This window comes from Stigmatopora argus, chromosome 12 (assembly GCF_051989625.1).
Source record: "Stigmatopora argus isolate UIUO_Sarg chromosome 12, RoL_Sarg_1.0, whole genome shotgun sequence".
NCBI classification, from domain to species: Eukaryota; Metazoa; Chordata; class Actinopteri; order Syngnathiformes; family Syngnathidae; genus Stigmatopora; species Stigmatopora argus.
In genome coordinates, this window is record NC_135398.1 from 11,457,738 (window position 1) to 11,471,368 (window position 13,631).

A 13,631-nucleotide genomic window follows, 5' to 3' on the forward strand; every position below is an offset into this window, starting at 1 on the left:
ACAGTAAAGTCAATTTGTACTTTTTACATTTCTAATAAAATATATACCTAATTTGACCCCTATTATTTACACTTATTCATAATGAGAATCAATATATGTGCTGTACTTTTCTTTATGTAGATTTTATAAACATATATACTTGTGTTTTTATATATATTTCACACTGTTAAAAGATAAAAACCCAGCAAAACCTCCCGTCTCTTCCTCCTCCCTCTCCTCCTCCTCCTCTTCCTCCCCCCACTGGTTGCTTTTTACACGTCTGATCCCTGAGGGAGCTCCAGTTGAGCATTCCTGGCATTCCTAACTCGGTCCCTCCTCCCTGCTGGTTTATTATCGGCCCGCCTGCTTCCCCCAGCATAAGCAGCATTTCACACAGCAGCAACAGCAAAAGGGAGGACGTGAGTTTTAGTTCCTCAAAGTCAGCCCGAAAGAAGAAAAGAAGCACACGGAGTTGGAATTATTAGGAAAAACTTGGAATTCCACACATCAGAGATACCCTTTGTCGTTAGGATGAAAGCTTGATCTGGTAAGACTGACTTTTTTTTGTCTTTTTGAGTCCTCCCCCCCCACACACAACCCCCCCGAACAAACATGATCAAAAAGCAGATTCTCGTAAAGTTCCTTAAGGTGATTTCAAAGTAAGATTAGAAGAAAGTAAGAGTAATTCCCAAATGCCAGAACTTCTTTTGTGTACTTTTGAGTGCCCCTTGAGACTGGAATTTTGGCCGCATGCTTTTTTTTCCTGGCTTGCTGTGAAAAAAGTCTCCACATTTTTATGCTGTCGCTGTTGAGAGATAGGAATACTCTTTTCCCCTTTTTGGTTTCAACAACCATTGCTCAAAAATCTGTTTTTGAGTCCTAGCTGATACTTTAGGAAAACATAAATGGCAACTATTGTGTCATACATTGATCATACTACATCAGTTACTTAATGATGCGTAATATCTTCTTAAAAGGGCCTCCATTCTGTATTTTTGGTTCTCAGCTTACTTGAAAAAAGCCCCAGGGCAATGTGTATAAGGGCCAAATTCTGCATTGAGACTACAACAAAACCACATTTGGAGAAGATCTAAGTCTGGTTTGTCTTCGATGTGTCTGATCTCACCTTAACACTGTTCCTCTTGAATGCCCTTTACTTTTCATTTAAAGAGGAATGCGGTATTAAAGGGTTCCCATGGCATTTTTACTTGGAGGAAGACTTTTGGCCACATTAACCTGGACTGCTTTCTGTTCATTGTACACTGGAGTTGGTCCTTTGAAAGAGACAAGGCAAAGAAAACCTAACCCCAGAGAGTGGGCCGCTTAAGAGGGATGTGATCAGTTCTCACTGACTGTTTACAAAAAAATGGTTTGGACCTAAGTCTGAGAAACCGAATACATGGTTATGGTGTTAACAATTTGACAGGATTTTAGAGGACCCAATTGGGATCCGTTTATTGGTAATCTACTCTCAATAGACACCTCCTATTCTCATTCAATAAATCTAGTAGTGATCATTCAAGGCAAGGTGTTAAATCCTGAAATCTAAATGTTTCTGTAAGTAGTCATACGGTGGTTGACTCCAATTCTCATTAAGTGCTGAGTGATTTAGTTTGGGGTGTGAAAAGATACTTCTGCTTAAATACTATTTGCATGTGTCATGATCTGTGTTTCATCAGCCATGCTAATCCAAGCACATCCTCCTTGTCTGTAGATGTTGTAGCCACTTGAGTGAAATCTAAAAAAAAAAACCTGAGCAGAATCCACGTTGTGGATCAGTATGGCGTCCACAGAGGAGCCGTCCGGCACGGTTTTGCACCGACTCATCCAGGAGCAGCTTCGCTACGGAAACCCCACCGACACTCGCACCTTACTCGCCATTCAGCAGCAGGCACTGCGCGGGGGCAGCGGAAGCAACAGCGGGGGCGACATTGGCCGTAGCCCAAGGTCCTCTCTGGAGAGTCTCACCCAGGAGGAGCCTCCGCTCCCCCAGCTCTCCGCTAGACAAGAACCCCAGGGTCAAGAGCACCAAGGTGACTTCCACCACTCAGAAAGTGGCTTTCCAGTCTACCAGCTCCACGGCGAGGAACTGCCCACCTACGAGCAAGCCAAGGCGCATTCTCAATACCTGGCCACCCACTGGGCGCCACCGAGCCCCGGTAGACAGTCCCAGGAGGGAGTTTTCCACGAAGAGGTGGACGAGATGGAGCGAAAGTGCGCCCACGCTCGGTCCCTCAGCGAGCATCGGATGCAAATCTCCTTGGAGAGGAACGACGCAGCTTCCCGAGCAGAAACTGTCAAGAGCGTTTCTCAGAGCTATCCCGAGCTGGCTTTCTACCCACAGTGGGGCACCCAGAGCCTGGAGAAACGTAACCCGCCACCTGAGTACTCGGCTACCGTCCAGGGACAAGGATTCATCCCCCACCAGGCCCAAGAGGCAGCACAGGCGCCGCAGCACAGGTAAAAACTGAGTTTAATTGCATCTATTCACTGAAAAGCAGCATGACATCACACTCTGTGGTGTGGCTCCTTGTTGAGTTTCACATGCGTAAACACATACTTGAGTCATACTTTCCTTCTTTTTAAAGCAGCGCTGGCCCAAAGATATTTGTAATAGTTGGCATGCTGCGGTTGGAGCACCTTACATGCTTGCTTTGGCCTTTCGGAAAGAGTATAGTTCCTCACAGTTGCTCAGAGTCAGACCTAACACTATCACCAGTACTGACCTACATTTACAACCCACTCTATCCTGATATTTGTTCTATGTAATTATATTATATTTTAATAATTGATTACTTTCCTAATTTCATAGCATTTTTTTTGCCTCTACCGCTATGCCTTGGTTTCTGTTAAATTTTCCTTTTGTCCAATAATAATCCAGCCTGCATGTAAAGGCCAAAATGCACGGGTTGCCAGGGCATAAACAGACACTTTAGTCATGCTTTCCATTCTTTTAAAAGCAGCAGCCATCCGAATGTATTTGTCATTCTTGGCATGCTGTAGCTGGAACACCTTACATGCTTACTTTGGCTTTCAAAAATAGTATAGTACCGGATTTGACATTCTTTTCTGGAGCCACTGCGTCTGATGACCAAGGAGCTGGAATAGAGACTTTATTGTACAAGGCTTCAAGCCTCCAGGCTGTCCCCGGCGCTCGTATAAGAGTTGAGGTGGCGCCGATCCAGGACGGTGTCACTTAACATTGTCTCACCCTTCCAGGTACATTCAGTCTGGCCAGCCAAGCGACATCTCCTGCTACAATGCGTTCACCAGCTTGCCCTCTGCTGGTTTGGAGGAGCCTAACCAAGTGGAGCTTCTGTTCATGGAGAACGAGAGGCTGAGGCAAGAACTTGAAGTTCACCGGGAGAAAAGTGGCCGTATTCAGAAGGTGAGGACAGAGATAAACGGAAGAGTTTAAAAATGACTACAGACAAATAGATATTAAACATTGAAAGTGATTTTAAAATGCTGCAGACTCCGCAAAGGGCAAAAAAACTTAAATATTGGGCAGAATTTATATTTATCATTACGTAACTCTCAGCAGCAAAACACACCACTAACAATCCGTTAGGAATTAAATATATAAGACACCTGACACACATTCTTCCATTGACTTTAGTTGTTGTTCCATTTCACATCACAATCACAGAAACCATTTTTTTGCCCAAACTTGTTATTGACCACACACATGAAGCTTCACCATCATTCATACCGAACACGTTTTTCATTTATGACAATTGGAAGAGCGCAAGAATGTTCCTCTACGATCCTTGTGTCACCCAATAAAACCCAAAGTAGGCTGTTAAAGCAGAGTTGCCAAATACCGCGGTTGTGATCAGCAAGTCCTTTCTTCATCAGTTCTTCAATACAAAACATGAAGATGCTTTTTGGATTTTAAAAAAAAGGCGTAATTCTAGTTGCTTTTGATTGACATTCAAAAGATGACTCCAGATGTCGCACTTGATTATTTGCTCAATAGGCGCTCAGAAAACAAACTGACATCACAACCCAGTTCAAATTTTACTGATTCAATTTCTACCACCAAATGGAGAGAGAGAAAAAAACATCCATAGGCATCTAGTCAGGGTCAAAAGCCAGAATGCGTGCAAAGAGCAGTTGGCTGCGAACAAAAGAGACCTTTCACTTTTTACACAGCCGCTTGCCACCTGCCATCGACCCCCACCCTCTCCATCCCCGTCAGCTGTGTGCAGGGCGTCACTCCATCTAGTGCTGTCTAACGGCCCAGCCCTGAAAAAGAAACTAACATACGACCTGTCCACACTTGGCCCACCGTTGCCAATCAGAGGATCGCGGCCGATTCCGAACACTACGGTGTCTTTTCTGGTCGTCCCTTCTAAAATATGTTAAGTGGCAGCTGCATATTTCCAGTACAGAAAAGGCTAAGTAAAGGCAAACAACTGTTCGCTTGGGTTGTCTTTCAAAAACAGCTGTCCAACATGAAAAAGTGAAGTGAAAAAAAAACACCTAAATAGGAGTCCAAACATACAGATGATCCTTTAAAGATTATCCTGAGCAATCATCCTGTCATGTATCTTGTTTAAAGAGTGATTTACCCCTAAACATAATTATATTTACTGTAGCAAAACCCTTTAATGGTTGTTCATCTGAAGCACTCCACGCACTATAGAGTAAGAATGTGCCAGCTTTCCATTTTCATGTTTTCTGTGTATAACAGGCTTTAGGGTTGGAACAGGAATGGGCTCACACAAGGCTTGTTCCCTTTCAATTCTTTTTGTTGAATCCCTCGCGGGGGTTAAAGTGTGTCATGCGGCCGCCTGGTTGGAAAAGGTGGCTTACAATTTATTTTATTGAGGTGGAAATAACTTTCAATGCATGCGCCACAAAAATCGCTGGAGTTATGTCACATGGCTTAGGCGAAAAGAGTGATTACGAGGGGTTGGAAAGATTTCTCCTGTCTCAGGCCGCAGTCCTGAGTAAACATGCATGTAATGTTGGCTGTAATTTTTGGGGGGGAATTTCCATAGCCCAGGCGCAGGTATGCGTACCTTCTTTCAATTGGCATAGCTCCGCCGACTGATGTGTGTTTCTCTTTGTAAGTACGTTAAATTGCGGGTGTAAGTTTGTGTGCTGGCATGAACCTGGAATGGCGGCTATCATCCCACAGGAATGTCGATATAAATCAGTCTCACGGGGAGTGGTGCAGGCTGGAATTCCTCCTGGGAAATGCAGCATGCAAAAACACACACACAAACTAACACATGCAGTTTAATGTATGGACATAAACGTTTTAGAGCCCAATGAGATTTTTTTCCAGCATTTTGATCATAATCCTAACGTCTGTTCAACATCATGTGCACTCGGAAATGCTATAAGAAAGAAAAGAAGAAGAAGAAGTTACCTAGTATTTATTTTAAGTCATTATGTTGCGATGAAAAAAAACCTTTAAAAAATAGGTCCAAATTTTATTGCTCTTTTTTGTGGACAAGGGTATTTTAAAATGCAACTTTTTTTCAGGTACAATAAATTTTCTGGGAAAACCTCTGACATTTATTCTTGATAAAGAAAAATATAGATTTTCATTGTTCAAAATGGATTATATTCTCAAACAAAACTTAAAAAAACTAAAATTTAAAGATATTGTCCAAATGCTTCCCTAAAATTGGACAAATTCTAGAAAAAAAAAACTTGCCTTACATCATTCTTGTGGGGAAAAAAGCTGTTTCCCCCTCAAAATTGGAAAGTTTATTTTTTTTAAAAGACCTTATAAATAATTTATTCTCTATTCATTTTCTTTACCGGTTATCCTAATTAGGGTGACAGGTGGAGCTGGACCCTTTCCCAGCCAAAAGTGGGCAGTAAGCAGGGGTCACCCTGTGAATTGGTTGCCAGACAATCACAGGGCAAAAATTATATATATATTTCAAATATTTGGTGAAACCCCAAGCTGCAGTTATCAGACCTTACTATAAGAAGTCCTATCCAGTGGAGCGTAACAAGAAAAAGCAACATTCCAGCTCCTCCCCATCATGTCAGTAGGTTAACCAAAAAATTCTTTCTCTGTCTATTTCTGTCCTTCCCCAGTTGGAGCAGGAAATCCAACGCATATCCGAGGCCTACGAGAAACTAATGCATGGAAGCAGTAAGCGAGAGACTCTGGAGCAAACGCTGAGGAGGAGGCTGGTGGATGAAATCCGCCGACTGAAGGATTTCAACCGAGACTTGAAGGAGAACTTGGAAAAGGCCCGGACACATGCCGCCAAAGAAGTGCAGGTTGCTGACCACAACCAGCACATCATGGCTAAACTTCTTGAGCAAAGTAAGTTTTTTTTCATTCGGTTAATGTCATTAAATGTACGATTTTCCTATTTTCCAGTAATATGGACAAAATGTGGCATTTTGGTACTATTAAGTACCGTATTTTCCTGACTATAAGTCGCACACGTTTGGCTGAGCTCGTGACTTATATATCTCTTTTATGGTTTTAACTCTGACCACCAACATCTTCTTAGGCTGTTTTTTAGGCTATAGTTAGACTATTAACTATTAATATGTTAGATCAAAACTTGTTGGTTTTGACTGTTTTCTGGATTTACTATTACCATATTTTCACGACTATAAGGCGCACTTAAAAGTCTTAAATTTTCTCCAAAATAGACAGGGCGCCTTATAATCCAGTGTGCTTTATATATGGAAAAAAATTAAAATGTGTCATTCATTGAGGGTGCGCCTTATAGTCGTGAAAATACGGTACTTTAACTTCTAATGTTATATAATTTATATTCCCGCGCAACTTCTATATTTTTCCCCTTTCATTGTGCATTGTTTTTTGCTAGTGCCACTTATACTAGTGACTTATAGTCTGTAAAATACGGTATTTATGTTTGGTGTGACATTTTAGTCATCTTGTGTGTTCCATAGCCGTTTTCAAAATGCATTCAAATGCTCAAAATTCCTATCCGTTTACCCTTTTGGAGTCCTATCGCCATTGTAATCAACATGCTTGGTTGGATTAAGATGGTGTGGAGTCTCTTTGTAGCTAAGAGTCTCAAACATGCAGGAATTTTCCTTGCGTAACCTCCACATCCTCTCTAAGAAGGTTTTAGCAAATTCAATCCACGTTGCAAGGAGCAGAGTGAAATGAAACAGCTCGAAATTTCCGCACTGTGGATAGAAATGACCAATCCATCCCATTTTCCTTTCTCATACCAGCACCTACCTGTTGTAAGACTGATTAATGGTAGCTGCGAGAGGAACTGGGCTTAACTGGTATGCCGGTGTTTGTACGGCCTTGATCAGGAATTCTAAAGCCCTCGCTATGTGGGTCAAAGGGGTAGGGCGCCCCCCCGCTCCCCACCCCTTCCCTATTTTTTTTCTTCTCCTTCCTCCTCTTGACATTCCACAAGCGCATCGCTCACGCTCGCCACTCTGGAGGAGTGGGGAGAAGGATTCTCAAGATCCTAAATCAGAACTCAAACTTTTTGGAAACACGTCATATTTAAGTTAGGGTAAATGAGTGCTCTGTAAGGTTTTTAAAAAAATCATAGTCATTAAATTTAACTTACTTGTAATCAAAAACTGTCCAAATGTAGTAAAAGTTTGAACATTTCCTTGACAAATTGCTATACACACAACCTGATTGAAACCGTGTACCCCAATTGGAGAATCGCTTCTCTGAAAAAAACAATTCTAACGATGATGATTTCTCAAAATCATCATTTTTACCCCCCATGTTATTTAATGTACATGTACCACATTATTGGGAACAGTGTTCCCTCTAAGCTGCGCGCGTGCGCAATTTTTTTTTTTTTTTTTTTTTTTTTTTTTTACCCCTTTCCCCATGATGGCGCCGTTTAAGCGGCAGCAAGTGGCAGTAGCTCTGTCCACTTATGTTTTTCGTGTTTTACAGCATGTTTTACATGAAAAATGGACAGGTCGCCGAATGGACGTTCCGCCGAACGTTCATTCGGCGACCTGCCCGTCTGTCAAACGTCCGTCGGCGAAACGTCTTTAGGCGAATCATCCGAGTACCGATGATGTCGCTCACACTGGTACTCAGTGCGCTCAGGGAGGTTGACTTTCTGCTCAGACCAACGAAAAATTAGAGGGAACATTGATTGGGAATTGAGCGTTCTTGTCTTTCTTCGCAGACGAGGAGCAGAACGTGGAACGAGAGCGCATGGAGCGAGAAGCTGAACGGTTGCGGGCCGCGTCAGAGGAACAGAGCCTCCGCACCAAGAGGCTTGAAGAGGCCTTGGAGACGGCCCGGGGAAGGGGACGTCAACTGGAGGAAGAGTTGCGCAGGAAAAGGGCTTACGTAGAGAAGGTGGAGAGGCTCCAAAGCGCCCTGGCCCAACTGCAGTCTACCTGCGAGAAGAGGGAGAGTCTGGAGATGAAGCTCAGGACGAGACTAGAACAGGAGCTGAGGAGTTTGAGGGCTCAGCAGGTACGTCAACCTATACAAAATAAACATGTTTTCTTAACTGAGAAATAATGACAGACCACACACAGAACAGGAATTCCAAAGGAGTGGACACACAAACCTATTAAAGTGTAGTTGCTCAACAACAGTTCTTCCTTCACAGCGCCAGTCCCAACCACCCGGAGTAACCATGGGTTCCCTCCAAGAGCGTCTGCGGGAGCGCGAGGAACGCATCCTGGCGCTGGAGGCCGACATGGTGCGCTGGGAGCAGAAGTATTTGGAGGAGAGCACCATGAGACAGTTCGCCATGGAAGTGGCTGCCACTGCCGCGGCACAGAGGTACTACAGTTTAACAAATTTTGGTCTGTGATCAACCTTGTAACATTGTTGGTTTGTTCATCAAATAAGATGAATTAAAAAGTCCTTAATCTGTTCCAGCCAAATACAAATAGCAAAGAACAGTGCAAGAGGCATTGAAAATGCTTTGGAATGTCCTTTCGAGTGATCTGTAAACCCTAATTTGATTGTCCTTTTACAGAGACACCACTATCATCAACCACTCGCCCTGCCATTCCTCCAATAACAGTTTTAACGAAGACCTGCCAGTCGCGGACTTCCGCAATCAAGAAATGGAAAATAGGTGGGAGCCTTTGGGAAAAAAGTCCTCAACTTGTTAAAAGAACGTCCAAGAGTTCCACTTGTTGTTCCGCGGAGCTAATCTAATACCGTCCGTCTGTTTTCTTCCAGGATTCGTGCTCTCTATGCTCAAATCCTAGAAAAGGACGCAGTGATCAAGATCCTTACCCAGCGGCTGCACCAAGACCAAGGTCGGAAGGATGAGCAGAGTCCCCGAACCAACTTACTGAGCGTAGCCGGTTCACCCCTGAGACTGGCCGCGTCCACGCCCTCCATTTTCACAACAAAAAGTGCCTCCAAGGGTCGAGGTGAGTGGCAGAAATTTAGCAATGTGCTCACAAGACAATAGAAAACTATCTACCGTAATCCCTCAAATATCGCGGATAATGTACATGACACGGCCGCGATAATGGAAAAACCTCGAAGTAGGATCACCCCTATTATTACTACCATACTACATGTTTTCGCGCCTATACAAAAATACAAGTACTATATCGAAATAGTATAAGTGCACATAACTCTCGTCGTGGGACACATTTCAAAGCAACCGTTATTCATTCCAATCCTGATGATGTCCCCATAGGTAAAAGTCTCTCTGACGACCAGACGTTGCCGAGCCACACGTTTTCCGCTCAGTCGGAACCCGGAACGTTGGAACGGCAGACGGAATCGAAAGGCAACGAGGCATCCGGTGTCATCAAGCTTAGCTCCGGTGAGTAATCACACAGTTATGCGGATTTTGTTTACGAGAAGCTGATCATTCACTCCGCAGGCAATTATTTTTTTTTTACAAGCATTGCGTGAGGGAGTCGCACACGCTTAGAGAATTGCCGCCATAAAAAAAGAACGTTGACTGTAAGGAGTCTTGAAGGCGGATTTATTGATTAACCGTGCTGTGGCTTATGAGATACTATCTGGAATGTGCATGCTTTAGAAACTATGGGAATCTTGTCGACTGAGCACATTTTTCCACAGAAGCCTGTTTGAGTGTGGAAAACTACCATTAACCTTTAGTCGCTAATAGCAGACAGGCCTCCATTTTGTCAGCAGTTTTCGTATTAAATATTCGAGCCCACATTACTAACGACAGTACGTAACATTAAAGAGGGGATAGTGACAAAGTGATGTATGAGAAATTAAGTTTTTCAGATATCATTTTGGGAAATAAATCCTTTAAATGTCCTGAATTTCTTTTTCTATATTGACTGGTGGGGGATCATCTCTGCATTAAATCCATGGATGCAGATCAGATATGAAAATCATATACTTTATAGCATAATTGCTAGCGCCATTTTTAACTTACTCATAATGGAATTGCGTCTGGCAATGGTTCACTCATCCATCAGATTGTATTGTCTTCATTTGTTGAACTTTTCAAGGTTTTTTGTTCTTTAAGAAAAAAAATACATGCAATTGACGAAACCCAAGATTGGTCAATTTTGAAGGTTTAGTCAACAGTTTGTATCAATGTTTTAGTGATGATATAATTCAATTAAATAATTAATTTTCAACCCATTTCTTCTTATTTCTCCCACAGATATGACAACACCAAAGAAGTTGCTACTAAACCCCTTCCGAGGCCTGGAAGAATTGGATTCGGATGCAGTGGAAATCTTTATTTAATAGGACAGAAACGTGTGAGAAAGAATTCCCGAAATGTGTGAAGTCTGTCACAGGAAGAAGATTTTGGATGTAAAAAAAAAAGCATGAATACTGAGGGAAATGAATGGGGTGGGTGGGGTTGTTTTTCCCACTTTTCGAGAAAGAGCTGTGCTCTGACTGGCGGCTGCAGGCAGTTGCCCCAAGACTTTTCCCAGGTACTCGGACAGTATTTTGGATTGTGATTGGTGTGTGTCTGCCAACATATTTATATATTGAATGGAATGGATAAAATTGCTGCTTCTTTCCTGTCATCTTAATATTCACAATCTTATTTCCCAAAACCGGTGAATGACAAAACAGAGTAGTATTTATCATTCTTTCTCTCTCTCTCTTCTCTCTGAGATCCTGTAAATATTCAGCATTCCCCTCCAACAAAACATGTTTTTTTAACCTGAGTAACCTCAATTTCGTCCCAGTTGCTCACTAATTTATAACAGAAAACACTGTTGAATTGCTCAAGTTTTGCTTGTTCTTGACACAGCTGGTTCTTCTTAAAGACGAGAATCACAAAATCACATAATTAGATGTGGCTTATTGTCAGTTTTTTTTTGGGGGGGGGCACAACTGACACGGAATTGATGTTGTTGTAAATGTGTGTGAGGAGGGTTGAATTCATTCAGAGCTGATTCGTGTGTGCATATGCAATGTTTAATCTCCCCCAAACGGCCATGCTGCTGGCTCGGATGCTGTTACTGTGGGAGTTTAAAAATGACAACATTGTAATTTTTGCGTTTAATGTGAGCTTTCAACTAACAAACACAGGTTAATAATAATTATTGTTCCTAAATATATTTTTATTCAGAGATCTGTATTATTATTATTATTGTAGATAATACTATAGTGCTTTGAGACAGATACCAAAGAGTTGTATGTTTCTTTTTTGTTCTTAAGTTATGTCCCGACAATCGCTGTGCAAGTCAAAAGTTGGACACAACCCAGCGAGTGTTTACTTCTGGCAGTCATTTCTGTCAACTTCATAGTATTTTGATGGTTTTTACAGTTGAAGTTCACTCAACATTTCATAAAGCAATAAAATATTGGAATTTCAATAAGTTTGCTTCTGTCTTTTCATTCATTGTTACCACACTCATTGGTTACATTAAACTTTAATGATTAAATTAAGTGACACGCATACTGTGCGATGGACTGAAACCGGTTAGTTGGTGGCCAACTAATCGCAGGGCACAAGGAGACAGACAACCATTCACGCTCATACTCACACCTCGGGGCAATCAGCCTACCATGCATGTTTGTGGAATGTGGGAGGAAACCGGAGTACCCGAAGAAAACCCACACAGGCCTGGGGTGAACATGCAAACTCCACACAGGTGGACCAATCTGGATTTAAACCCAGCTCTCCCACTGTGAGGCCGATGTACTAACCACTCAGCCGCCGGGCCGTTCGAAAACCTATCAGTTAGAGAAGAAAAAAAACACCGCATTAATACAGCACATCCTCATTCCTGGTTTTTACTTGCACCACAGACTTATCATTTCTCATTAATGACAACCAGAGCTGCATTCTTCTCTCTTCTCGGGGCGGCTTCCTTACCGCCAAAAGAGCATGCTTTTCGTGCCTAGCATTCCCATTGCGACACCCTATATGAGACAAAGAAAGACACTGTCCCTCCCAGATTAACGCTATTGAAATGCCTTGACTTTCCCCAGCAGCATGTGCTGCATTCCTGCACACTTTCTTTTTATTGCCGCTGATATACCAGGCCGCACCCACCTCTGGTGTTTATAGGCTATTTTAGATATGCAAGCCACAGGTTGAATTGAAAGCACTGGCGTTTCAGTTGTGGTGAAACACCGGTTTAGCAGTTTAAGGTCAAGACCTAACTGTTACGATGATGTGGTACTATGTCATGAATGTGACTCACATGCTTTCCAGGTCACTTTAAGGTCTTCCAAATGTGACACCTGTAGAGAAATGCTTTTAAAAATCTTGCCAAAGTTAAAGACTAGATTATGGAAATACAGTAATCCCTCGAATATCGCGGATAATGTAGACCAGACATGGCCGTGATAATCAAAAAAACGCAATGTAGGATCACCCCTATTATTACTACCATACTATTTGAAGCAAAAAAAATCTACAGTGCACCATCATGTTGTACGTGTGGAGTGTCTTAACTCAAATGTATAATTGGTCTGCATTACTGCGACCGGCTGGCCACCGATTCAGGGTGTTGTCCCCTGTCTCTGGCCTGGAGTCAGCTGGGTTATGCTCCAGCACCCCCGAGACCCTAATGAGGATAAAGCGGATCAGAAAATGAATGAATGAATGGTCTGCATTAACTAAAACATTACTGTAAAACCTGCAATCGGTGATGTGCTAGAGAAAGAGCCAGTAAGTGAAAAACTATATTTTTTAATGGTCAGTCCTTGAATTACATTCATTAGAAGGAGGACAACACACTAACATGTATCTGAATAGCATGGGCTATCATTCTGTTTTACATTGCAATCATTTCAGCATTGGAGGATGAATACAAGAAGGGTTGGTGATTGTTTATGTCAAACAGGAATAATATTTATGATTGGTGACCCCAAAAATCTTTCTGAACAGTGATCTGAAGATAAACATAATGCCACAGTTGATCGCTCAGAGACATAGATTGCTGTTGTTGTCACTAGTGGAACGACTGTCCTGCATACCAAAAAGTAAGTACCTCACCCGTTTTGCGGCATAACGTCATATTGGTGTCAGACTTCCCTTTAATTTTAGACCGCAATCGGAGTCTGTGGCTTGGTTCCATTTGGCCCAGGATTATTACTCTCAGCCTAGGTCAGATTGACAGTTACGATATTGCCATTATTAACACATAGCAAGCATGTTCAACATGTCTAAACCAAGACCAAGAGATTTGAAGTGGCTCTGAGAAGAATGTGTGGATGCTTCGAATACAAAAGCCATCAATCTTCTTTATGAAGTTCTCTGCGTCCTTAT

At 42.4% G+C, this 13,631-nt stretch overlaps 1 protein-coding gene across 1 annotated transcript; it reads left to right on the forward strand.

Moving 5' to 3' along the window:
• Nucleotides 1-297: 297 nt before the first annotated feature.
• LOC144086188 (angiomotin-like 2a) lies at nt 298-11,731 on the forward strand. Its single transcript, XM_077616033.1, has 10 exons — nt 298-526; nt 1,694-2,439; nt 3,199-3,367; nt 6,043-6,277; nt 8,109-8,404; nt 8,544-8,719; nt 8,919-9,020; nt 9,128-9,324; nt 9,600-9,728; nt 10,554-11,731. Exons 2-10 carry the CDS (start codon nt 1,760-1,762, stop codon nt 10,637-10,639), a joined length of 2,070 nt encoding a protein of 689 aa, XP_077472159.1. The 5' UTR covers nt 298-526; nt 1,694-1,759; the 3' UTR covers nt 10,640-11,731.
• The last annotated feature ends 1,900 nt before the right edge of the window (nt 11,732-13,631 follow it).

Coding starts and splice junctions, on each gene's coding strand:
- LOC144086188 (XM_077616033.1), top strand. CDS start 1,760: ATGGCGTCCACAGAGGAGCCGTCCGGCACGGTTTTGCACCGACTCATC. Junction 6,278..8,108: donor GGCTAAACTTCTTGAGCAAA/GTAAGTTTTTTT, acceptor CTTTCTTCGCAG/ACGAGGAGCAGAACGTGGAA. Junction 9,325..9,599: donor AAGTGCCTCCAAGGGTCGAG/GTGAGTGGCAGA, acceptor ATGTCCCCATAG/GTAAAAGTCTCTCTGACGAC.